General features: G+C 40.2%; 1 protein-coding gene and 1 long non-coding RNA gene across 3 annotated transcripts; one reads left to right on the top strand and one right to left on the bottom strand.

The window, feature by feature from the left end:
* Positions 1 to 824: 824 nt before the first annotated feature.
* On the bottom strand, positions 825 to 27,989 carry wdb (serine/threonine-protein phosphatase regulatory subunit widerborst). The gene is made up of 10 exons (XM_069125641.1): positions 27,081 to 27,989; positions 26,714 to 27,007; positions 4,041 to 4,237; positions 3,761 to 3,955; positions 3,528 to 3,658; positions 3,325 to 3,442; positions 2,944 to 3,219; positions 2,627 to 2,856; positions 2,349 to 2,494; positions 825 to 2,265 (listed from the first exon to the last, which is right to left on the bottom strand). Coding segments are annotated over exons 1-9 (1,584 nt in total). The 5' UTR covers positions 27,082 to 27,989; the 3' UTR covers positions 825 to 2,265; positions 2,349 to 2,352.
* On the top strand, positions 20,022 to 26,702 carry LOC138186128 (uncharacterized). 2 transcript variants are annotated; one of them, XR_011174813.1, is made up of 4 exons: positions 20,022 to 20,089; positions 20,183 to 20,368; positions 22,688 to 25,209; positions 25,410 to 26,702. It is a non-coding gene; the product is annotated as an uncharacterized LOC138186128 (long non-coding RNA). The 2 variants fall into 2 exon arrangements; XR_011174812.1 differs by having other exon boundaries at positions 20,049 to 20,368.

Raw genomic sequence — 27,989 nt, 5'->3', positions numbered from 1 at the left:
ATTCATGTATCTTCAAGCAACAGCTAATTTTAGAGTATAAATAATTATTAATCTTATTCAAGTACTGCACTTATATTTATTATACGAATAGCTAACCATTCTTACGTATAATATGACAAGGATAAATTAATCAACTTTCATTTATGTTACTCTTTTTACATTCTAAAATCAACTGTACAACTGTTATGTTTCTAACAGTGATTAATATGAGTATCTGAAGTATATACCTATTAAGTCTATTTACAATGAAATCATATCCGCTATAATTCGGACTAATCGTATATATTGAGGTTGTTCATTTGTAATTTGCACGAGGAAAGAAAACTAATATAATCGCTAATGATTGCGTTGTAACGATAAATATGTATGATAGACTATCACAGTGTAGCTCGCGTTTGTAATCGTAGGATCTCCTATTGTTCTAATCTTTTGATTATATTTGTTTTTTTTCTGCCGCAAAGTATGGAAGTACTTATTTGCAATGGTTTCGTATCCAATTTTTGTAATTATGCTGTCATACAAATGCAATTTCTACGATATAAAAAAATATTAATATATCGTTAGAATTCTTTATTGTAGTATATTTGGAAATGTACTAAAAACTAAGTTAGCCCAAACATAATAATTATTAGAATTCTTTATTACTGTCGGAAAGATAGATGAAATGCTTGCATATCTAAAAAGAAACAAAAAAAAAAAAAAAAAAGGAAGAAAGAAAAAAGAAAATAGGCCACGACAAAATATTTTAGTAATCTATGGTGTTACTGATGTTTAATCAAGCAGCGCTTAAGAAAATTAGAGAATAGAAATAAATTAGACATTCGTTTAATAAAGTGTCTATTTATGCGTATAGAACTCTTATGAATTTATCCGTATTGTTTTTTTTTGAGTCACATTACAGCATTTACAATAATTATTTATTTCAATTTATTTTTGAACTAATTTTCATGAAGTGGAGATAAACAGTGTACAATGTAAACAAAGTATGCTATGAGATGAGGTAAAACATATTTGACATAAAAAGAATGGAAAATAAAACATAACAAATATGTTAGATGTGTCTCTCGGCTACTTCATGAAAATATGAGCAAGCTGTCACTCATTTGTTAACCATCTATTTATTAAGAGCTACTATTGTTTATTATTATTATGCAATGGTAAGAAACTTTAAAAACGATCCCACGTCTTTGCGGTGGCCTGTGGGAGCACAGCTCCGAATAAATCTTATGCATTGTATCTCTATTATTTATTATATTTATAAGCAATGGATATTTTGGTACAATTAAATTTTTTTATTGTATACTTGCCCCTCGCATCTTTATTTTTTTTATTTATTTTTTATTTAAAAAACAACATATATTTTTTACGTTTTTTGTTTCAATGAATTGAACCTTATTATTCAATAATATTATTTCCGATATGCGACGAGCATATCGTCACGGCTCTCTTTCTTTGAAAAAATTTATTCCGTTTGCTGCGGGCATGCAGTCAGCACAATGTTAGTATTTGTAGCACATCGGTCTGTACGTTACACGTATTTACCACAGTTCGGTGTATTCGTGTATGTGTAAATGTGTAATTTGTATCATCAATAGTACTATATTTTTATAATATATTGTATTATATATATATATTTATATATATTTATATATTTACCTAATTTTATTATGTTTTGTTATAGTTATCATTATCATTAATACGAATATATGATACATTTCAAACAACGTCCCTGCTGGCTCTGTTAGAGGTGAGAATCAGAGTAAGGGTCAGTCATGAGAGGACATTAGCCATTTAGAAACTGAAGCAAATGTCACATGCAAAAATCAATATTATAACAATATATTTTATCTATTTGAATTTACATCTTGATCGTCTCCTCCCACCGAGCGCAGCTACATCTTACTTCAGAAGGGACTAAAACATCGTCGTATTATGTGCTGACACTGAGTACATTGTACAACTTAAATCATTACTATTAAAGAAAAAGGAAAAAAGAAAAGTAGAAATTAATGTACACAATAAAAATATTAGAACTCATCAATCATTGCATCGAAGAAGAATAAAATTGTGATTACTGATTCTTTCATTTTTCTCTTCTCCAATTCGCCCGTTAGGCTAGTAACTAATGAAAAAAATTACATTACGTCAAGAATGCCATTGTGAGACACTTTGCTCCACTAACAACAGTAATTTTTGCATGTAGTGTATGGACAATCGACGTAAACTAGAAGCTAATGATTGGGTAATTTGGGAGTGAATTTCCACCTGTAATAATAATACGTTTATTGAATGTTATATATATTTATGCACTCAGAATATGAAATTATTTAATGGATATAGTTAGTTACCAGCTCAAGGGCGGGCTCGTGTCGTAGGTGTTGTTGTGGCAGGAACTGGATTGTTGAAGGTAGCAGTAAGCGCATTACGTCGTTCTACCTCCAATTCAGTCAGTTTTCTCCACAATTCGTCCCTTTCCTTTTCTCTCTTCTTTTCTCTGACATTATAAAATATTTCTATAGATTACGTAAAAAGCTACCGACGAGTTTTTATTTAGTTGTTTTTCGGAAAGAACTAAGCATCTTTTAATAGTTATTTCATTATTTTCGTAAAATGTAACACTACTTACTTTTGCCTTTCAGACTTATAGCTGGCAGTAAGTTCATCGAAAAGCTTGCTATTCATTTCCATAAATGTTTTTAAAACGTTATAAACAAGGGCTACGATCGTCTGATTCCAATGTTCCTTGCTAATTCTATACAATGCCGGGAACATAATTCCCATTATTACATGATTGTTTTCTTCAATTAGAGACATTATATATTCATTATTCCAAAAGTACAGTGCTCTTTCTGCAACCTATGGATAAAGGAATTTTGTTGGTAAAAATATTTTAATGATACTTTTGTGTTCTAAATTATCCTGTAAAGAATATCTCTCAAATACCTGAAAGTGTGGCGAAGAGACACAACGTGCAATTTGCCTGAATAAGGGTTCTTGTATTTTAACAAATTGGCTAGGTTCTATCACGTCCAAGATCTCTTCAATTTCACCAAGGAACATTACCTCCTTCTGGCTACATGTTTTAGGCCAGAATTTCAGGAGGCCTCGTATAACAGGCTCTGTTAGGGTTGCATCCTTTTCAAGAAATTGTACCACACAATAAGCTAACTGTGCATGATATAACGATAAGCACTTTACTTTATGTAGTGGTAACAGCACCTGTAACAAAATAACAAAACATAAATCACACTGTAAAATACATTTTCAATGTATATTAATCTACTCTCATTATATAATCATCTTTCTTATTTTTATTTTTTTTACCTTAACTAAGAACTGTTTGTGCTCAACTTTTAAAGGAAGAGCAAAACCATTTATAATGCTACCCAAAATTTCAAGAAGTTCACCAACTCCATTGAAATGCTCAGTTTCATATACAAACCTATAAGAATAAGCAGTTAAAGAAAAAATGTATTTTATACATACATATCATATATTGCATGAATTTTGTTACTTTATTCAGATACCTCAAAAAAATGTTACTGATTTGTTTGCGTATAAAGGCTCTAAGACCAAGGAACTTCCCATAAATACGATGCAAAACAGTTTTCAAAAAATCCCTTTCCCTAGGATCCTCAGAATCAAATAACTCCAGTAACTATAAACAGATAACAAATGTACTATTGAATCAATTAATCTATTATTAACAATATGTGTTAAATATAGAAATATTATATGTTACAAGTTGCAAATTTTATACCTGTAAAACAAATTTTTGGTCAATAACTTTTTTGCCAATCGTAGGTTGAAAATCTGAAGATTCAAGAAAGCGTAAAAAGAATTCATAAACCAATTGCAAATGAGGCCAACTCGCCTCCAATGTCGGGTCATCCTCTTCTGGATCAAAATCGGGAGTTTCACTAGGTGGTAATGTGCGAAACAGATTTGCAGAAATCTTCAACAAACGTATTATTATGTCGAAAATATTCATTCTACGAATTAAATGACAGGCGTAAACATTATTCTTATGCTATATTTACCATTTTAATGATTTCGGGATATACAGGCTCTGTAAGGACGCCTCGACCAGCTGTGATGTATTCGACTAATTCATTGAGTGTACTACGTTTAATTTCTTTGCCTTTAAGATCCGCCATCGGATCCATAAAATCAAAAGTCACACAACATTGCCGGAGTTTTCGGATGAACAGTTCTTCCTGTTCCGACGGTGTAACATCTGTAACATTTCAATAATCCCATTTAAATTCAATGCAATACACATTTTTTTATAAAAATTTTCTAACTTGTATGTATATCGCTATGAGTACCCTACTAAATTAAGCTCCATTGTAACTTACGATCATTAATGTCGTTATTACATAGTTCGTAATATTAATAACTCGATATATCAGCTACGAAGAGCATCAATCCTAATGTAGTAGGATGAGCAAACCGTGAAGAGTTACTTCTGGTTCGTTTATGGACTGCAGTAACATCTTTGAAATTGGTTTCGAACACCGTCACTAATAAATTTATTCTATCAAATGGATCTATATGACTGATGAACAAAGAGATATCTAGCTGAGCATTTGTACTCCTTTCTCTTTTCTTTAAATAAATATATTTGTTTCTTCTAAATTTCGATAGTTTAACTTTCGATGGTGACGGATTTATCATGAAGTACAAAAGTGAAGTAAAGATTCTTACTAAAAAGTAAAAAAAAAAGGAATTTGGAATGAGGCAAATAGAAAAAATAATTATCTTTTGGTATTTATTGAATATGTTTTTTTTTTTGCTTATAAACATGTTATCATAGATTTCTTTCTTGTTATTGTACCGGCGAATTGTTCGATATCTCAGTTGAGGTTATACATGACAAGTGAGGTTATGGTATAAACGACACGCGCGCGCCATGCGGCGCATATGTAGTCGAATGTTGGCAGCACTGTAAACAGAATATAATAAATGTCTTTTAGAAGTGTTCAAGCGCCACAGTGACTTTTCCATCGCTTTTAAGCGTTAGATGTCTTTATTTTTCTTTTTCTAAAATGCAATGAAGTATAATTCTCCTACGTTGCTACATTTTTAATTATAATCTCGATGAATCGCAGTCACATGACAACATATATATATAGAACATGTTTTCCAAATATTTCAAGAGAAAGTAGACCGATCAAATTTGTTTATCTGTTACTCATATTAGATTTTCTGTTTTGTGTTTGATGCCTCACTGGCGTCAGTTCTAATCGTTAATTACCCGTCCGTTGATTTAAACGACTCTTGCTAATTTACTCTGCCTTGAGAATTCGTTTGCCTTGTGCACAAGTCAACGTTTATTTTTAAAATGTCTATAACGTCTTATTACCGATAAAACGAATATCTTCGTTTAAAAACTGTCGGAAAATACGTACAATGATTCATGAGTACAGTTGGCAATCTAACCGTGTAATAATGGCACGTAGCAAAAATTCAAGTCAATCTTTTTTATAATATTTTCCATAATCTTTTCTTAGCCATCATTAGTAATTCGATTCATGAAACTATTATATTTCATTTTACATTTTAGAATATGTAGGCGCCACGAAAGTGGAAGTTCGTTTCACTTAAACGTAGCAGTGAGTTCTGACCTAATTTATACTCTTGCATAATTGATACGCGATCGTGATGTCAGATGCCGGCAAGGGAACATACATAAATCGATATTCAAAGGAGAATCAATGAAAAAAAAGACAGCTATATACAGAAAGGCAATGCATGATTTCCACCGAAGATTGGTGAAATCATATATCGAGAGACGACGAAACGACGTTTGATCGCAACCGCGCTTTATTGAAAATTTTTAACGAGAAAATAGCTGCCACGGTATAAATTACTGAGTTTTATTAGCGTGTCTACTCGAGAGAGAGAGAGAGGGGGGGAGAGAGAGAGAGAGAGAGAGAGAGAGAGAGAGAGAGAGAGAGTTGAAAGTTCTCCAGCATGTTAGATGGAGATTTCATTCATCGGGGCGATAGAAAAGGAGAACAAGAGGAAGAGCGCAAAGGACTACTGCCTTTTCTCGGTGTCCTCTTTTTCTTCTCATCCGTCAACCCCACTCTCTGGCCATTTCTCAGTTCCTATTTCTTTTTGCTCGTAAGGTATTGATTTACCTAGGTGGTGAACTTTAAACTCGCATCACCACTCGTTCCCTCATTCATCTTGCGGCCTTTGATGGTAATGCAAGGAAAATTGCGCTCGTCGCGACAAATTAGGTAATGAATCTTCTCTATGAGCTGCCATTTTCTATTTTTGCCACTGAAAGGACAAAAATTATCTTGTGATCCGTGAATGGGATTAAAATGTGCAAAACGGTAAATTCGTATGTCCTCGCGAAGCATTTTACACGTGTGTCTGCATTTGTACGTGTCTTACGTTGGATTTGAATTATAGATTAGGTCAGAATTCGTAGCTCAGGAATCTGTAAGGTATATCGGATAGACAATTAAAACGATTAACAATCATATATAATCGATAACGTGCAAATGTATATATCTATAGCTTTTCAAATCGTAGATTGCGCTATCGGGTAAGATAATTAACGTAGAAGGCCGTGACGTTAAACCAATGAAGCTATTTGCTTGTTAAAGCGAGCTTCCGTGATGTGATACTCTATAACTGTTTATTATAATGCGAAATCTACGATCTTTGAAACGAATCAATAGCAACGTGTTTTATCAATGTGTAGATAAAACGATCGATTTGCAGATACTTGATTATATCAAGCAACCTTTCTCTCTAATCTTTTTATTCGCTAAAATAATAACTATTCGCCGATATACAATCCAATATTCCTTCATCATATCGTATCATATTGTATTTCTCTCAATTATATTGTTTTCTTTTGAATTAGCCATGTACTGGTGCAACAAATCAATCAGAAAGTTCCCATTGAGCGTAAAAAACCATTTGGCTTGCACTTTATATTCTATCAGCCGCCGATCGCTTCACGCTCGATCCTCGCGTCAAGAAGATCTCGCCAAGTAATTGAAAATGATCCGGATCATCTGCAGGCGGAATGAATTAACGCGAGCTGCTAGCCGACTCGATGGAAAAACGTGGATAGTGGATGGTGGATGGTAAAAAGCAGTCGAGAAAAAAGGGAAAGAACAAAAGGGAGGATGAAAGGGAAGAAAAGAAAAAGCGGAGGATAAAAGGAGTGAAAGGAACGGGAGTAAAATCTTAGCGGCTGATAAAGTTGAAAGGATGCTCGAAGGTGAATGCAAGGAATTACAAGACCGTACGTTCTTGCATAAAAGTCGTGTGTGCACTGTGCACGCACGATCGCGAGTATGACGCGCGTCGGCCGAGTAGCAAGTCATTAAAACGTTCTCCTGGCGAAGATCGTTTTAATCGGTAATCGGGGAACAGCCGGCGTGACGTCTCCGCTACATCAGCTTTTATTTAATAACGTTACTCTCTTCAATTACGCTGGTCTGTACTGATCGTCTCGATTTCACCAGTTTATGTAATTGCACCGTACGATACGCGTACGAAGGAAAGAGCACGAAGCCGTAAAGTACGTGAGCGCACGATGGATGAATGAAATTTCGAGGCAATGATTTTTGGCCGCGATCATGAACGTTAGTATATCGCTAAAGTGGCCGGTAAAAATAGCCGATAGGTGGCTCCCGGCGTACCACGATCCACGAGCTTCGTTCGAATATCACCAGACGCTATAATCGATCGCAATGGGAAACTCGTTTTTCGCGTTTCCCAGTGAAGAAGAAAAAAGAGTGCATACATAAGCCGTTGAGAAGTCACATGGATCAACCCCGTAAGTTGGAAAGTACAGAGAAGCGATAAAGTTACAAACACTGTCTTCCAGATTTACTTTAGAAACTTACTGTTCTTTCGAATTCTATTTATTTCTACTTTTAATTATTTCTTGCAATAAGCAAACTTATGGGAGCTGGAGAAATCGATAAAAAGCGGAGTTGGCCAGTTTGACCGACCGAGAAGCTCGTATACAGCGAGGTAAATGGAATATTCGCAAGGAGTTTGAGTCGAGGGTGTTCTGTACGAAATATCTACATATTTTAAAGGAAATTCCCTGCCGTATCGATGGTGATAATTGCATAGCTGCATTTTACTCGGGACACCGAAGCGCACCGAGTCGAAACGGCGATTTCGTAATTCACGGACGCAGCCCGTGCGTAACAGATGGCCTTTATCACGGCAGATAAAAAGAGACACATGATGCGATCTATCGATAAAGATGTAGATGTCATCTGGCGATGAATTTAGTTGGAAGCACCGATCGAAAGTATATAGAGTATACCATTGGACTGGGAACGCGGATACGCGTGAAATGCGCCACCATCAATTGCGATCTACTTATTGCGAGCGCGTCGTGTGTAAAGTATAGGTGAAATCGCCAGCTGAATATTCCAGCTATGCGACCTTGCCAATGCGTTTAAGCGACGCGGATGGTAATCGCGCGAGCGCGACCGATGTTTTCGGTATGGCGAAAAACGACCACGAAAACATCGAAGGAGAATTAGATTGGAGCAAAGGCGATCCATTGATTCGAGTTTCGATCGCGTGGTAAATCGACCTTCCATTGATAAAATTTGAAAACACCTTTAGATACAAACGCGTGACACGACTGTCGACTAAAACTGTCTTTCTTTCCCTCTTGTTTGTCGCTATTTCCACCAGCGATTGAGATTTCGACGTCGACGTGTTTCTATGGTAAAAAAGTGCCAGAAGAGGAAGGTAAGAGAGGAAGAGGAGAGGAAGGATGGGAACTCGATGAATAAAGTTTGTTTGGTTTATTCGCAGATCGGTGAACGAGTCACGAAGCAGTAATCGTTGTTTTCTTTATGCAATCGGATAGCCTCGATAATTTCGTATATTTCGATACGCGGCCACGGCACGAGGAGAGCCTCGATTATTTCGCTTCATTTATTTTCGGTCTGCCGGCAAACATCGTCCGTTCCACTGGCAGGCATTCTCGACGTAATTAAAAACAGGAAACTTTTCTAGAGCACGATGAAACACGTCGACTGTCGCGGCTATTGGCAGCACCGGCGAAAATAATCGGAAGCGCCTCTCCGTTCTAGCTTTGTCGTTCGTCCAACTTCAATCACGATTAATTGGTTTTGCTTTATCGATGCGTCGCCCGTACATAATAATTATCCTCGGGGAATGGACCACGTTGTCGTGGGCCTAAGTAACTTTGCTTTCTACCAGACTACGTCACGTGGCCTCGATGAATTTATCGAATTATGCGATTCTCCCTCTCCTTCTGCCGCTTTATTTCTCTTGTCCTCTCTGTCTCACACACGCAAACGCGTCGGTGTAGCACGCGAAAGGCACACGCTTGTAACGTAATACAAAGGAGAAGAGGAGGACGACCAGTTGTTGCCAAAAGGTAGCACGCGCCAGGAGCGGAAGATGAAGGAAGGAAATCATCGTCGAGATCGTCGAACGTCATTCGCGAATGACGACACCCGTGCCTCTTCTCTCGGACATTCGGAGAATTGACACTGTGCCCGGAATCGGCGGCTTGCGACTCGTCCAAAACATAATTAGGATTTCGCTAGCGCGCCACGACGATGTCTGTGGCACGCGGTGTGCCGTGTCGCATGTCGGAAGCGCGATCTTATTATCCGTTATTAGCAGAGATCGAGTTTGCATCACGCGAATCAGGGTCGCGGGCTATGTGTTCCGATCAAATGCAACGGAAACGTCCAGCGCTGTCACGTTTTTGAGCGGCCGCCTTTTCATTTTCGTTCTCATCGTTGACGTAAGAACAGAACTTTTATTCTGACGTAATCTGACCGTTACGTTTATTCGCACGGATAATAGGATGCACGACGAATGACGAACGGGAAGATGTTAGTGAAAACGACGAAGAAGATTAGGAGTATGAAAGAGGCTTGTAGCGGAAAACGAGCGGAGCAGAAAATAGAAAAATGTATATGCTTGATGTCAGAAAGCTGCAAAGTTAGAATTATGCGTGGTCGGCGACGAATCACGTACACGATCATCTACCGATCTAGCGTGTACGTATTTATAATTTCATTCATAACACGAGGTGCACTTTCACGTACTCTGCCGACCGTAGTCGTAACGTTCGTGGCCTTGTAGCATGAATGTTGCTTTTACGACTACATTCGCCCACCGCATGATTCTTTGACGCAACGAAAGAACGTCGAAACGAGTATCGCAGCGATCTGGCTACGCTTTATTCCTCCTTACCTCGTGAAAAATTACAGTCAGGCTACGACGCTCCAATTATCAATTGACGAAACCAAAAACGATCGTTGAAATACGAATACGTGGATTCGACGCCGATCGTTTATACACTGTGTGTCACATTGACAAAGAAAAGCCGAGGAAAGGAGAACGAAGCGGTGCCGGAATCGTGTCACGTACATCTGGTTCTTTCTCCGCTACCACCTCAACCGTGGCTTGCTCGAAGTTCACCAGCTACAAGAACAAAGACCATCGTAGGTCACGGAACGAAGAAGATAGAATAGAAGGCTAAAGGAATACCGGAAACGATCCACCTGCTCGATTCTCGCGTTCTTCCCTTTAACGATTGTCGCTGAACGATCGGTGGTGTTACGAACCGGAAGCGAATGTTTTCAAACAAGGGGAAACGCGAATTTACCTAACTCGAATCAACGCGGGCTAAACGATCTCGGATTACGAGGGTTTGTTTAAGGGCCATTTAATATTGCTCGCTTAAACGCACCATCTGGAGAAACTTTCACGAGCACGTTCGAGCTATTATAATTCCGTTGGCCAATTCACGGACGTGACACAGAAAATACAGGTCGAAACTGCTGTACAAAATAACGGATGTGACTCGAAGCACGGTAACGATATTTTATCTTTCAATACCAAGTGGTTAGCGGTGTATTTGACGTCGCAAAAACTATGCCTGGAGGAGCACGAAGACTTCGTTTCGCGACGAGGTACACGGTAAAGGGGTGGAGCATGGCGAAGTACAAACGTTCTTGGATCGGATATCGAGGAAAAGCGGCAAAGTGTCGCGAACAGCGACGATCGAGAGGAAGGTGGTCGCGAAAAACAGAAGGCAATCTCGTGGCGTCGTTTTAATATTCTCGAAGAGCGAAGAAGAAAGGGGAAATGACGAAGAGGTGGCGTGAAATCAGAGGACGGATGATCGCAGGTCTGAAATCGAGGACGAAGCAAGAGGCAAACGAGTAATTCGTGGTTTAGTTAGGGTTTTGGGGATGGGGGTGGAAGGGGAGCTCGAACGCTTCGAATAAAGGAAGAAGACCGGAGCAAGAAGAGCAAAAAGAGATGGCCGGAAAAGAGAGGGTAGAGCGTTCGTGTGCATACTAGGAAGGAAGGAAGAGAGAGGGTGGTACTGGTAGAGAAGAGAAGGTAAAGGAGAGCGTTCGAGGCAGCCGGTCGCCGGCATTCCGGATCAATACTCCCACCGCCGTCGCTTCTCTGGGGGTTCGTTGGGTGGCCCGGCTCTTTCTCCTTCTCTCCCTTTACCTTTCACCCTCGACCCTCTTCTTCCATGTCGCCCTCTCATCCTCCCGTTTTCCGCTTCTACTTCCAGCGAACGCGTATAGGTATCGGTGAATCTGCTTCGATTCTCTATCTTTCCTCCCTCTCCTTACCATCTTTCCGGCATCTTTATATCTGATTTTTCTCGCGTCACCTGCTGATCAATTTATACCGTACATCCTATACACGTTGCATCGTGTTTTCCTTCAATTTCCTCCTCCACTGATTTCCTGACAAATATTGGAAACGATACAGGGTGGTACAGAAGGAACACGAGTGAAACAGGAATCTGAGAAAACCGTGAAAAGCAAGGAAACCGGTTCTCGTATAAATCTGAAATTTTGCACGTTGCTCTTGCATCACCTTGTACTTGCACCTCGGTGCAGAGACAGAGATGATTCACGCGTGTTCGCGGTAGATGATGTTTCACAATCGGCTCTGTGTCTGCTAATCGTTGAGAATTAATAGGGAATTCGATCCTTCGACGGCACTGTCACGAGGAGAATCGCTGCGCAAAGTGATTCCGGTACGCGAGAATGCGCCGACCGGACTCCACGCGTGCCGTTACGTAATTCTCATTAGCAGAACGAGACGACGTAACGCGAGACCGTATCTGAGATCGCGCAGGAAGGTCGACGTTCCGATGATGTCACCGAGGTGCCCTGCGCTCGGTACGCCACACGCTCCACGATCGATTCCGCGATTCAACCCTCCCGCCAGGATCTGGCTTTGCCGGCACTTTATTGCTTCGGCACAGTTAACTCCTGTCTCGTTTACGCGATACGTGACCTCCCGTATCGCGGGCCGATGCCAAGCAAACAATTTTTCCAGCCGGTTTTGCGAGTCTCTCTGTTTGGTGAACCGTTCCAGGGCCAATAGGATTTAGGTGGATTTTATCGGCGATCGCCGATCTCGGTGGATATCGAGTCTCTAACTACTCTCAGCAACTTTTTTCCCCCCGGGAAATTGTCTTTATCGCTTGTAAATTCTATTCGATCTCGGTATATGGAGGTCAGAGTTCGCCAGCAGCCTGTTTCCAATCTAGCCAGGCTCCAATAATATCGGAAGAAGAGAGAGCGCGATTAGTCGCAAATAAGCTTCGATATATCCTGTTACGTTCATCTCTGTTATCGTCAAGCTCATTAACTTCAGGCTTTTCATCCGATTCGTAAACCACGTGAGAGATAAACTGTGAAACAAAGTGGTTTATAACGATGGAAAAGTCGAGACTGAGAGAAAGAACGAGAGTAATTCTGCATAAAGGATGAAGTTTAAAAAGCGGCCGATTAACTGAGAGAAGTTGAAGTAAGCGGACAACGTGGTTGAAAGAGGGTGACGCGTCAAAACATGAGACGCTTTCACGAGACACCGTCTGTGGTTCCCTTTTTCTCGAAGATGGCCGCGACACGAGCAGAATCCCTGACCTTCTTTAATTAGGAAAGCAACGACAAAGTTAACGGGCGAGAATTAACGAGGCCTGCGACCACGACGAACTCCGAGAAACGGGATCGAGGAACGTGGCGCGCAACGAGACCGTGTCTCGGATGACTCTATTAAAATTCTCTTCTATCAACGCTTCTCCTTCTACTGCTCCCTTCTCCGCTCTCTTTTTCCTCGAAGAAAATTAACCATCGTCTATGACAACGTAAAACGTGGCACGTAATTAGTCGGTCGTAACGATCGAAAGGTCTCATTGTCATTCGATATCGAATACTATCTATGTACTTTCGATAATTGTTCGTCATTACGATGATATCATAACGAAGGAACGTCGAGCACGGTCGTCACCTCGTTTCCCGTTAACGAGCGTCGTTTTTTCGCTCGTTCGGCCGTCATACATATTAATTTCGTTGGTGGACTAAAAGTTTCCAGAATATCGTTTAATTAGCACGAAGAGCTTCGCACTTATTTTTAACAAAATTGATAAAAGTAATCGTTCCGCATCGAGTTTCATTGAAATTCCTGGATGATTAAGGGAGGCGACTTTGCTCGGGCGACCCTTGTGCACCGACCCGTTTACCCGGGACCGAGGCACTCGAAATTACCATGTTGATTCAACGATGGAACGTGCCTGGCAGAAGACACTTTCGGATGATACACCGATTTACAGCGAATAAAACTTTATCGGTCAGTGTTATCGTTGCGCCGCGAGAGAAATTGCGAGAGAGTCAGGGGAGGATCGATCGATGTTTTCTCCACGCAACTTATTTTTACTCGAAAGAGAGTTTACTTTTTCACACTTTGCTTTCGTCCACCTTCTGTTCTCGTATTCCTCTCGTAGAGGTAATAATATCGACGAGAATCAAGGTGATCGTTTTAAGCGGCTCGATCCGTGTATTTCTGTATCCCTCGTCGGTGTTATTCTTCGAAGAACGGTCAACCGCGATAATCGTATTTGCTGCATAATCGTAAAGGTGTAATGTCCTCTGTACGGATCGTGGCGAGTCGAAGGGAACTTCCCCACTGAAAGGACGTCCCTTTTGCTCTCGTAACGCGCGCGTCACTGTTAAGACGTTGCTCTCTTTCTCGCTGGTTACGTAATCCTTCGAACACGCCAAAACATTACGAAACAGGCACAGAATGAAAGTCCTCGAAATCTCTGTTTGCTTTCTTATTCGAAAATATTTTCGACTATCCTGAAAGTAAATCTTACTTTCACAGTGAAATTTGGTTTCGCAGTGTGAGATACAAGTTACGGTTTAACAGAACCTGCCTATTTACTAACATCTGACGTTTTACTCTGTCGCGAACATAATAATTTGCGATTCTATGCTGGAACCATTGACCTCTCACCACATACAGTGCAGCATTCGTAGAGACATTCCGAGAAAGGTACGAAGAGACTAATTAACGTGCGCCGGAACATTAGGGACTTTAGGACTCGACACTCTGAACGATTTAACTGATTTACTATGGTACGCGACACCGATACAGCTAATTAAAATTTCTTCGTCTGGTATCCTTCGAAACAAACATTCGCGTTCGTGTAGATGCCGAGCAGATAGCGATTTAACTACGGTAATTGAATTAACGATGGTATCGCGTAATCAGCGAGTATCAGCCTTTTATCGTGCTAGCTACAGCGAAATAGCTTATTTCCTGTTGGAGATTTTCCGATTTCTCGCTGAGATAATAAAACAACCAATGTCTTGTTATCGACACGTTATCGCCTCTCACCATTGGCAACAGTCCCGTTTATCGAGGCATTCATAAGATTTTTTATTATTTTCGCCATATACGGCCCTCTGGACATTCGATCTAAAAAACAGTTTGTAACTTTGAAATGTTTGCGTGTGATCTCTTTGTGCCGATGACCATTAAGAGAAAGAGTATTAAAGTCAACGTTAAAATCTGAAGCTCGAGTATCTGATCGATTTGCTAATTGGATCATTAAACGTAGTAAACTGTCGCGTTAAACTCGGTCGAAGCTACGTTTTCTGCATTGCATTTTTACCATCACGATGGTGAAACGGACCCTTGACCGCGTGGTTGGTCCCACCGACTCTTTCCGAGTAGAGCGTGTTACGCGGCCAATAGATTTGGATGGAATCCAATCTTTGATTAAGGAAAAGGGTCTCGATCCTCTGTGTGAATAGTTGTGTTTCACAGATGGACTGCTTCCAACGCCAAGGATGCTACAATGGATCGTGATTACGGAAGAAGCGGACCATCGGATGTACAATTCGATTTCACGTAGCAAATTGCGCGTGTGAGATGCATGCTCGCGATACACAGACGTTCCACTTTTAATTCGATCGACAATAAAAAAGAAAAACGAGGAAAATATGTATCGAGTTAGGCCCTCGAATTGGATTCGCTTTAATCAGCGTCGATCGTCGACAAACATCTTGAAAACGGTCGGCGTGTTTGATGTCTGCAACGATCGACATCTCGGCACACAATTGTATTCCTGTGTAATGTATTTGATGAACTCGTTTCGTGTTCCAATTACTCACCACTGTCGTACCGCCGTATCTACATTTGCACAGCTTTGGTCAACCTCTTGTGTTCGCTCTAATAACAATTAAATCCATTGCCAATTTTTTCGATGTAAAACTCGGTTTAAAGGTATCCAGGCTACAGAAAAGAGTGCGTAGAACTTTCTGAAACCTTCAGCAGTTTGAGAATACAAGTTTCGTGCAAGGACACCACGAAGAAACACCTTGCCGCTAGGCATCAAGCGCCCCCTAACCAGAGGAAGGAATTTACGAGCTGGAGGAATGTAAATCGATCGTGCATACTCGTAAACCGTCGTCACGATCCATCGGATGATCTTTCCGTCTATTATTCCGCTTACTTTAATTCGGTTTCAGATGCGGATCGGTTCATCATCGCGGATGAAGTCGTGTTTAATCCTCGAATAGACAAAGGCTCGATAAATCGTTGGAGGGCAGTGATTTATTTCTCAATTTTGCGATCGGTGGCGCGCGTTCAGCGGTAATTTACGACGACTGGAAAAAGGAAAGCGGCGTTTACCGGGCGATTCGTACTCGAGGATACTTAACGAGACTCGATGATTTTCCGCCGTGAATCACGCGTGTCGTTAATCGCGCCAAGGAACATAATTAGCAACCCACATCCCGCCTTTGTTCGACGCGATCGGCGAACAGATGCTTAATTGCTTTTCTCTTCTTTGCGCTCTTAAACTACGCCGTGCTCTTTCGAGGAACGTTATTTTTTAATCGTGCGAGGCGTACCGAGAGAAACAAAAGCGACGAAATGTAAAACTCAAGGCAATCGTGATGCCGAGACAGCGATAAATTCGCCTACCAAACAAAACACTTAATTCCCGATTGCAAATGGGCAATGCTCGTTACGTAATTGGCAAGATGACGATAATTTCATAAAAGATAAACAAAATCAACGATTGAACGCTTGGGAGCAAACAGGGAATTCAACTTGTTGATGATACAGCCCATCGTGTTCCGAGGCAAACACTCGTGAAAGAGGCGGAGGGCAAAAATTGAAGGTAAAGTGTACGCGGTTACCAACCGTTCCAACCACTTGGGGATTAAATCGAGTTCTACGTCGTGGATGTTCTCTCACCCTGTCCTCCGACACGATATTTTTGCTGACGATTGCGTACAAACACGAACACGGATTCTGCCGATGCTGTGGCGCACTGCTGCTCTTGCAATTGCAGCCGCATACTCCAACTCGACCAACAACTGTTGGATATCGGCTTGACCTCGACAATGACTCACGGGTCATGGTACTGACCGTTTCTCTTTCACCTAGGACTTTCTTTCCGCTTCTTCTGCATAACGAACGATACTTATGCACGTCTCAGCCCCACGAAACTCTTCTATCGATCACGGCTGCTCGACGTTGCAATCCAAGTATCCGTTGCATGTACGTACATGCTTCTATACGTATCCTAGGCTTTAGAGTCATTGACTCCGTGATAATTTTCAATGACCTTTATCTATTTTTATGGCGCGGAGCTCTATGGTTTACAGACGATGAGTGTTCCGACGAACGAAACGTCTGAAAACTAAAATGCGTATATTCGATTGCTTTCAAGTATAAACATCGTCGCAATACACATCCGCTATAACCATAACTTAACGCGCATCCTATTTCTATTCCATCCAATGGTAGGAGTTCTTAGGAACGCGTTGGATTCGAGAAGCTTTTAGGCTTGATCAATCGCTGCGAGTAGACGAATAAAAATACCGAAAGAGTAAACTTGAGCGCCATGGCCATGAGCAACGATTGTTCGTGAATCATTGTACGTGTTTGCTTTTCTAACTATAAATACGGATACATGGATCGTGACCTCGTTCTTTCCTTAATTCTCAAGCACACTCGACCGACGCTCGGTCTCTCGCGACGCGTCGATGGTATCAATCAACCGAAGATTCTGTGCATTTCCGCATTTGTGTACGAAAGCCTATAAATAACAACGATAAACAGTGGTTAACGTCATACGGAACGGCTCTAGAAAGGAACAGAGTAAGCCGATCTATAGAAGAAAGGTACTAAGCCCACGACTTCTGATTCTCTCAATGTCAAGTCAGACCATATTGAAGAATTATCTTTAACCGAACAGGTCACTAAAAAGAATTTTTGTATAGATACAATCTGTGTTGTAAAGACGTTTTGAAATTTCACTAGCACCACTACACAACCATCACGATTATATCGATAAAGTTTGAAACCAATCTGGAAATGTGTATACGAGTTATAAGACGTTTACCGCGAATATACACGGTGGTTGGTAACTGGTGGTACAAGCGGAAAGGGGGTGATTCTACGCGAAAAAGGAAGTCGGAAATATAGAATAAAAATTTTTTTTTTTTTTTAATTTTTCCATCGAGACAACGATCTACAGTGAGATCCGTTATAACGTACCGCACGCGTACCGAGCGAAAATTCAAAGTCGATTTTCTCGAAAACAAAACCTGAAACGAAAAATTTTTATTCTATATTTTCGACTTCTTTTTTCGCGTAGAATCACCCCCTTTCCGCTTGTACCACCAGTTACTAACCAGCCTGTATATTTGATCGAAAATTAGAATGAATAGCCATCTATACGGTAAACGTTAAAGGCGGCCCCACTGAATATCGAGGTGAGATATGTACTCGCAGCAAATATCTCGTACATCATCTACGTACATTTTCAGATTCGTTCGAAACTTTACGAGTATAATCAAGATCGCCGGGGTCCCATTACAATGTTAATATAACACATACAGTACGTATAGTACATACGCAAAAGGTTCGTGTAATTTTCGTGAGTCACAATATATGTTCGAGGCAATTATTCACAGTATACGCCAACGTTTTACTAAAAACGAGCGAGATATTTTCAATAAATGTCTTGCAACTTCCGTAAACCTTTCTAAATTCGTTTCCAACTTTACCCCTATAATCGCGATAGACGCGTTTCGTTACGTTACCAATGGAATTACAAAACGTTTCCTATAATACCGCATTACGGTTTCTACAAGCGTTCCAATACCGAGCTACTTCTATATTACGTCTGTTTTCAATAAATTTCCATTTAAAGAAGAACAAATAAATATGTGTATATATGTTGCACTGGAATCGCTAAATCGAAATAGCCGACACACAACAAACTCTGTCCCCTCGCAGGTACAAAAACGTGCATAGAATGTCGAACGAATCGAGACCAATTAGCGGAATGGCAAAGAATGTTAAGCGCCGCGACACCATTCGTCGCCTCTCTATTCATGTGTTCTCCCCGTCCATGCACTCGCCGCTTTTCGCGCGATATTCCCTCTCCCACGTCACCGTTATTAGCGGCAGCCTGTTTTCTCCCTTTTAACGACTCCCGTCAATGTCAATGCCAGAAACACATACCACGAGATTCTCTCTTCGAGTTTGTTTACGATCAGCACGAGGGAGAGAGAGAGAAAGAAGTGGACAAAGGATGAAAAAGATGGATACATATGCCACTCTATTAACATAATTATTGCGAAAACCTTGGAGACACATACTATCCTCGCGTAAACTCGACGCAAATCGAGGCGGTTTGCCGACAGCGAGCGTGTCGTGGGCATCGATCGATGAATGGTGTTCTCGCGACCATAGTGGCGCTCGCCTCGAAAACCGTACATTTTTCACCGGAAACGGGTTAACTCTTTGACGGTGCAATAAGGCGATGAATAATTCAGAGCGAACGATTTAGAAGATAATTTGTCTTATTATTCTTAAGGTCTGCTGCGTTTCTGATATCAGATTTGTTCGACTTGTTAGAAATACGAATTTACTTTAGCGTTGAAGCACGTAAATTTTAAATATTTGTTTCATTTAACTCGTCGACGGTGTAATTAAATTACGAAGAATGTGAAACGAACAATTTAGAAAATAATTATGTAACTCGCTATTCTTAACTATACCGCGGTCCTCGAGTTGTTTATGTCTTAATCTTACTTTAGCTTCAACCTTAGTTTCGATCTTGCTTGAAACGAGAAATCACGCGTATAAATAACAGGTCTTTCGTGTTTTGCTCAAATTTAGGACAATTTTCTAGCGATGGAAGTACGGTAGGCTTGAAAATGGCTCAAAAGAACCAGCGGCGCGTTAAAACGCGCTTTCCACCGAAATGGAAATACCGATCGTATAATAAGCAGATTGAGCGGATGGTGAGCTTGCTCCAGATATTCTGTAACGAGGTTTAAAGGAATTCGGCATTTATGAAGAGCAACGTGCGAGGAAGCGGACTCATCGACGTACGAAACGAGTTTGAAAGGATTGTATGAAATTCATGGGCGTGTTTTATGTTCCGAGATTAAGAGGTGGGGGACAAACGGACGAGAATTCGAGAACGTTTCGCGTTCGTGGTACAACAGCCTCTTAATCGAATAACAGGTGTTCGAAATGGCCTCACCAGGACTGGTTTACGTCGATACTTCGTATCGTCCGAATCTCGATGCACGCCAACTCTTGCGCATCTGTTTGACACGTAAAAAAAAAGAGGGGTTATAAATATAGTGGCTTTGCGTTCATTCCCGCTCCTAGGAGAAGTTAAAAGTTGCTCGGCGTATAATTCACGCGGTAGCTTTAAGTGGTGATATTTTAGAAACAGTACCCGGTATTTATTACGTTGCCATTTTGAATTTTTCGCCTGAGATATGTCTATAAATACGTAGTCATTTATTTTCGAGTTACCATATGATGATTACAGGGAGAGGATGTAATAATTACAACTTTGCTGACTTCCTGATTTTTACGTTACTTAGTGGTGAAAAGAGGGCACTTTAATATACCGTGGCTAAAAAGACATAATTAAGAGGCGCAACCTACCCGGTCCGAAGATGTAAGCTGTTTAGCGATGGATATGAAGTTGTATGAGAGGAATTAACGGGATACGGTAACGGATTTTCAAATTGTTTTCATACATATAGAAATAAACACAATTAACATAGAATTTTTCCAATGTACAGCACATACTGCAACGTTTTCGCACTCATGATTCCCTTTGCCGTGTTTTTTGTTTTTCTATTCTATTTTCCTATTTCGATAGAAGATTCCTTTCTATTAGTCGCGGTGATACAATACTCTTCAAGGAATTCTAACATATCATCGTCATTAAGATCTGCGTACGAAGTAAAAAAGCAAAGAAAAAAAGAAGAAAAACAACTATAGTAAACAACTTGGTAAGGAGCAGACAGTAAACGACAGGAAAAGACACGCCTACGACAATTAAAGGCTTAAACGCATCATTCTAATGTGACCATTAAAAGAGTTATACCACCATATTCTTTTCTTGTAATGATCGTTGAATCTAAGCGGTTCGAGCATTGCTCGCGCTATAAGAGACAAACAAGGGGAAAACAGAACATAGAAAAAAAAACAAGATAAAAGATTAGAGAAAAAGAGGAAGAGAGGGGGTGGGGGAGGGAGGAAGGGAAGAAGAAGGCGGATACAAGCAAATAAAATCCGCGTTAAGACAGTAAGCAAACGAACGGCGTTTGCGGTGTAAATGCGGCTTAAAGATCGACGTCGCACGAAACAAGCTCGCCCACTCTCATCGGGCGGAAAACTGCGCTATCATCCTTCTACACCACAATGATCTTGACAGTGACCGTAGCGATCAATGGCGCCGTCAATTAGGCGAATCGCGTACTCGGGTTTATGGCTCGGTGGCCAACGTATCGAGGACATCGAGCCACGCGTTATCCTGGAAATTTGACGACCACTCTCAACGTCCATGTAACATCGTTCACGCGCTTCTTTCATTCTACTTTGCGTCTCAGTTCGAAAACTGAATATGATCCACTGAAGACTACGCGCAGGAATAAAATGTAAATCAAGTAAGTTATATGTAACTTGAAAAAAAAAGATAGTTTATCATAGCGATGTATCATATCCATTATATGCATCCAAAGAAAATAAATAGCGAAAAGTTATCATAAAAAGGAAAATAATGTATAGATTAGTTAAAATTCTAATTCTCTAAAAGTGTGTTATCATTTTCTAATTTTGCTTCAATTCTACTGTAAAATTTCACCAACAAAACCAATAGCTTCCTGAGATTCGTTTGTTTATTGTATTCATATGCAAATCGTGTCTGTGTTACGTTCTGGAGAAAGGAGAGATTAAATTATGCGATTCAAAATAAATAATGACTACACCGGCATTCAACATCTACGATACTATGAAGAGACACGCGAAAGAATTTCCGGGAGAGAATAAAATCATAGTAATCTTTATACACACGATATGACAAGATCGATGTAAGGAACATCTTCTGGTATTATAAAACGCTTTTCGAGAACTGAAATATTTGTTCACGGAGCATCGTTCCAGGAGAACGCGTCGCTTTATAATATCGTTGAACTAGCTTGGTTGCCTTCGCGAACGCGAACCCTTTTATCTCTTTGAAGCTAGTCGGGTTAGAGAGCAGGTCCCGCTTAATGCAATAACGTTAATGCATCACCAGACGATTTTTATTTCGTCCGCACAAAGCAGGCCGGCCTTGAAGCGCGGCCGGAAACAAGGTGGATCGGTGTTATTGCAAATCTCCGAGCAGTGAATCGCGTTAAAGGAAAGGATGGAGTAAAAAACAACTAAAGCTGGTCGATAATCGTTGAACATAGCACTCTAACAAATAGGTTTCCAACGTTAAAGGTTTCATTTGTTGTCGAACGATTCTCGAATGGAATTTCTCGCTGAATTCTACTATCGTTACAACCAGGGTAGAAAATAAGTAGTTAAAGTAAGTTAAAGTCGAATCGAACGCGATAAACGGAAGGGATGAGGAGGGAGGCGCAAGACCCGTGAGAACCCTCCAGGAAACCGGAAGTGTACGAAATTAGTCCAATTTCGTGCGCGACAAGTGGAAAAACGTCGGCCACTGGCAGTGGCGACTCCACTCTCGAGGGCACACGCGTGCCGCAACGGGAATCCGCTAGGTGACTCGCGTGTGTATTCACCGCTTAAACCCCGATTAGCCTGCTAGAGGGCCTAATAACGAGTAATACCCTAGCCGCGTCATCGAGTTTAAACAGATTTCGCAACAGCTTGCGATCTCTTATGCATATACGTTCGGACTGACTTGACTGCCTGTTTGGCTGCTGATTCCCCTTTAAAACCTAACCAAATGTTCTAACATAGGTGAATTACCATTTGTACGAAACTCAATTCGTTCCTCAATCTACTAAATTGTTCCTCGTTTCCTTGATTTTAGACGGAATTGGTTCACGGCCACCGAGAATGTGCAAAGTTTAAGGAAGATCGTTTGAAATGGACAAACGACTCTATATATATATATATATATATATATATAGATGGCGTAAGGAAGTGGTAAGGAGAACGAACAGCTTGTTTTCTACTCGTCGATAAATCTGCGGCTTCTTATCTGTCAGCAGAAGATTACAGCGATCGTCCGGCGATGTTGTAACAGCTAACAGCCAATGATATATTGGACGAACGAACATTGCTAGACATTTCTTCAATGACGAGTGTACCATGTGATCTAAACATACGACGACGCGTTCCTCGAACGTCATCACTTCGACCCGTGATTCTTAGACACATTGGTCGTACAGTGTTGTCAAATTCAACCTCGAAGAACTTACGCATTGGTAAATATTATTTACGCGCGTAAGTAGTACGTTCGGTTTAATAAGTCAGAGCTGCTGCACGAACCGAGCTGTCATTGTAAATAAGTTATACATAAATCAATGAACGAATCCACTCTCGTCCCGTTGCTTTGTCTTAAATGGAATCAAAGGACTCGTAAAGCTGTTTCCTGATACTCAAAGAATATTTAGACACGGCTGACTCGTAATTATGGATCGTAATAATGCTGAATTAAATAAACATTTGTCGTACAGAGCCTAGAGAAGTTTTTCTAAAGATCGTGTACTTTGATCGAAGGATGTAGAAGGTTTCAACGAGATCTTTTAATCAATCGAGGCTGATTTAATTTAGTCGAGAGTTTCGAGATCGGAAACACGGTAAAAGTTTCCCTGTCGTTTGTACCTTAACGATTAAAACTTCAAAATACTTGGGCTGCTGAGCAACGCAAACTCGTAGGCTGACACACCGACCGCACACCTACGTATTTCTAAATAAGTCTTATTCGTAGGTTGGCTGCACCGTGGAAGCGAAACTTATATCTTCCTCGATCTATCCGTCCGCCAAACCATACTCGCTCGTATTATTATCTAAACGCGAATCTTCACCGCCAGCGAAGAAAACAACTCTCGTAGCGTTGCGAACCGTAAGCATTGTATATTAACTGTGTACTATTTTCGAAAGACTACACCTACCTACGAATGAAAAATAATCAATCATGGTAGCCGCCCATCGCACTTTTCATCATTGAGGAGCATCTACGGGTGAGCACTCGGCGACACCCCGCAGGATGCTGTAGCTGAAAATCCTCTCAAGCACTGCAATCGCCGGCAGGAGTTCCCCCCGAGTATGTAACCGGTCCCAAACACATTTGCCCGCTTTGGTCTTACGCCACAGACTATATTCTATGCAGCACATAAATCCCGCATGAAACCGGGCTTACCATGGCTACGATCCTAGTGCCAAGGTATTACGATTCACCACGTACTACTAGACCGTGCCTACGGTGACACGTATATCTTTGAATTAGTAAAAATCATTAGTTTGTTTACAAGACGTATCGAAGTTATTGATGTAGTTATTGAATGAATGGATATTGGTTAGGTTCACGTCGATTCATCGCAACTATATTACATATATCTCGATTCTTGTTTAACCGAAAATTACTCTTCCGTATAACATGTGGCACCGCGTGTGTCGATACGTAAACGCACGTATACACACGATACTCGAGTGAAAAACACGTGCATATAGGTTATGTACGCGGTACGCGAGAAAGAGACGATGAGAGAAACCGAGCGTAGAAGTAAAGAGACAGGAACAAGTGTAAAGAGAAGGAGAGAAGCAAAGAAGACAGTAAGCTAGTGAACGAGCAACAGAGAAAGAGAGACTATAAGGACTACTGCCGTTTTATTGGCAGAGGTGAACGACACTGCCTACTGCAAGGTGGATGCCTGTATTTCGCATAACCGCTCGTCGTTGGAACGTGCTATGAGTTTATGGGTCACTACGTACTGTTTTCAAGCACCTTCTTACGAAAATAGTACGAATTCGTTGAATCGAAAATATGTTGACATTGGAAGTCGTCAATGTTTGCCTTTTTTATGCTTTGTTCATTTGTGTCTTGTAGTTAAAAAAAAACATTATTTCTGGATAATACAATTTCATTATTACATCATCTAATATCGATATTTCTCGTAAAAATAAGAATCGATAAAATAAGTGTTCTCGCGTTACAAACATGCTCAAGATGATAACAATTACCAAATAACTGACTTACATTAAAACACGCACACGTTGTATACACCTCTTAATTTCAATGCATACACATACCCCTATGGGATCACCACATAAACGTGCAGCGACCTTTTTAAAAATTAAGAATTCATTTCACGTACAACTTCTAACTGCAAAAGATTGTACAGGTTATGTAAGAGCAATTCGAAGAACGAACAACAGAGGGGAACGGCCTGATCAACAAGAGTGGATTCTGAATTTAAGAATAATCTGATTTCGTTAACATTTGTTTAACGACTTACCAATCAACAAGATAAAACATCAGAGCAAGCAATAACAATATATGACGTACAATAACACGTACATAACGTGACAGAGATTTATAAAAACAGTGTATGTAAAAATACATACATATGTACATACATTTAAATTTTAGTTTTTAATTCATATAGAATTATGTGACTGCTTTCTAAACTCAATAATGAGCAATATTTGCAATTAAATTTTTCGGAAAATCGCCACTATAAAATAAAAAATTTATCTATCTTTTGCGTTATGGTCATCGGCAGTTATACACGAAATTTATATTACAGGAAAATCGGTCGAGTAACGTGAACTGACCTCTGCTTTGCCGCTCCTCATCGATTTTCTGAACATACGTCAATACGAAGTACGCCAGACACGTATTCATGGAATTAAATACTACCTTCTTTTTCAATAGTCGATAAATAGAAATTTCTGTCAGTTTGTATAGCAGCCATGTTAAATATGTAAGGAATGAGAAATAAGATATTTTCGGTACAAACGTGCTTATCTCTAAATATTTTGAGGTTAGCTTCGGTAATTTTACGTTATCTTTATATCGAGCAATCTAATGTATAATATGCGAAAGCAATGTAAACTGCGCATTACTTAATGCTTTATCTGACATTGAATATTAAATATTAATATTGTATTGTCTTATGTTTAATGTATTTCTACAAAATTTGTATCAACTATGAAGAATTCATTTGATACACTCATTTAATTATTTGATCATACAATTTGTGAAGGATGTGAGAATTATATAAAAAAGAATTAAAAAAAAGATTAAAATGAAATGTATCTCAGAAATTTATATGTTGAAATCATTAATGCATCACCTGGTAACTTTGTTTACCACACCAGGGTATAATTCCATTTCATCTGTATATTATGATTGCTCAATAAAATATATTGCCAATTGTATAACTTCAAAAATGTTTGACCCTCATACTTAATAAGTAGATGTATCATTATAATAATCACACTGTAAATATAATCATGTTAAATGTACTATATACAGCATATATTACTTCCAAAAATTATAAAATAACATGATCAAAGACAGTATATATTTTACATTCTCACATCTTAAAGTCATTGAAGATAGATTCGCTTAGTCGTAGCATAGGAAAGCTTATATTAAGTCAGACACAACATATTCTTATTATTATGTAATATCTCTGTATAATGGAACCACTGAATAATCCATCTCTGTATAGATGTTATAATATTATAGCTCATACTAACTACAACATCAACGATGTTCAAATAAAGCAATAAATTTAATAGTAATTCCATGTACTTTAAGTGGTTGCAAGAACATATAAGAATATGATAATTTTTTTGCTTCGTCTGAACTTGCTTTATATCTTTAAATTTAGATGAGTATTCAGAAAACTTTAAATGTAAATTCACAATATTACATTATACCCTAGAGATATTACTCAAATAAATCATGATGAAAAAGATTGTGAGTGTTTCTAATAGTTCTTATATTCACGTGTCTCAGTAGTATCTTTGTAATATTATGACAAGAATGTGAATGCAAGGAAAGTCCAAGGGAGTAAATAAAGTATAGAATATCTGAACTAACCTTTGAGCTGCGGTAATTGCTGTAGCTCAACATCTTGGGAGTTACGATAACGAGATGAACCCTGTGATTTTTTGGATTTCTTCTTAAGAGATCTCTTGGCAAAGGGATCTATCCGGTCCACAAAAGTCGCTGACGACATGTTGGGATTAGCAGAGGCACTATGAGAGCTGGAGGGAAGTGAAATGCTGGAGGCACTTTCGTGCCTCGGCTGCACTTTTTCAGCGTTGGACGCGACTAAAGAAGATTGCATCCACCCTGAGGAGGTCGCATTCCGTGTTGAAGAAGATGAACTCACTACACACACAAGGAGAAAGCAACACTACACGATTACGAAGCGCACGTGGTGTACTTGAGCACGGTAACCTACTGGTTCAGAGGTTCCTGAAGCAGAGAGGGGTGAAAATTGATAGTAATGCGCGCATAGCACGAGTTTTTCCGCGTAACAGAACTGAACGTGTTTTAATCGGAGGATGTTTGTCAAACGACGAGATCCATCAAGTTCACAGTTCGATAAAAATTCGTTGAACAATTGCCAGAGGTGGTTCTTGTGTCGGTCGAGAAAAGGGGCGCGATCGCTTGTTAGGCGTTGTCACACGCGAACGCACGCCCCGTCGTACGTCGAATCTCCCACCTACACTGTGCAACACACAAGCGGCACCGTGTCTTTTTCTTGATCGTATGTGGATTATGCGTTACCTGAAACCACGACCGGCCGTTTGGTCTGTGGCTCACTTGTTCGATTTTTCTCCGTTCGAACAAATATTTGATTCACGCCACCGGGAGACTGTGGAACGGCTGGCAGGCTTACCGTACCGTGCCTGCGTGTCGGATACCAAGTCGTGAAACAAGCACCGTTACGAAATAGCTTGTAACTCCTTTAGAAACGGTGTTTCGCCGCGTGAAATCTATTCCACAGAATTATCTTCCTTCCGCACGCGGTAGCCGCACTCCGCTCGCGCAGCTAAACGCACACACTCACTTAAACGCTTCGATGAGGGACACTGAGGCTCGAACAGCACTCGGCCGCCATCAGCTGCTCGGACCGACGAGCTTCTTTCATTTTTGCCGGAACGACCGACAGACCGTCAGGCGCTAAGTCCTGCCGAGACCTCTTCCAACATTGTACCTTTTATCACGCGTACACAAGATACTACAATTTCGGCATCTACCGCACGTAAAATTTAAATTAAAAAGAAAAAAGGATCCTTCCACCGTCGCCCTCTTCACTTATTGAAAACCCGTCAAGAGGTGCCTTGTGTGCCTGAAAATAGTAATG

This window comes from Bombus flavifrons, chromosome 13 (genome assembly GCF_040668555.2).
Source record: "Bombus flavifrons isolate JBK064 chromosome 13, iyBomFlav1_principal, whole genome shotgun sequence".
NCBI classification, from domain to species: domain Eukaryota; kingdom Metazoa; phylum Arthropoda; class Insecta; order Hymenoptera; family Apidae; genus Bombus; species Bombus flavifrons.
The sequence above is the reverse complement of the archived record's forward strand: the minus strand, read 5'-3'. Positions and strand labels throughout refer to the sequence as shown.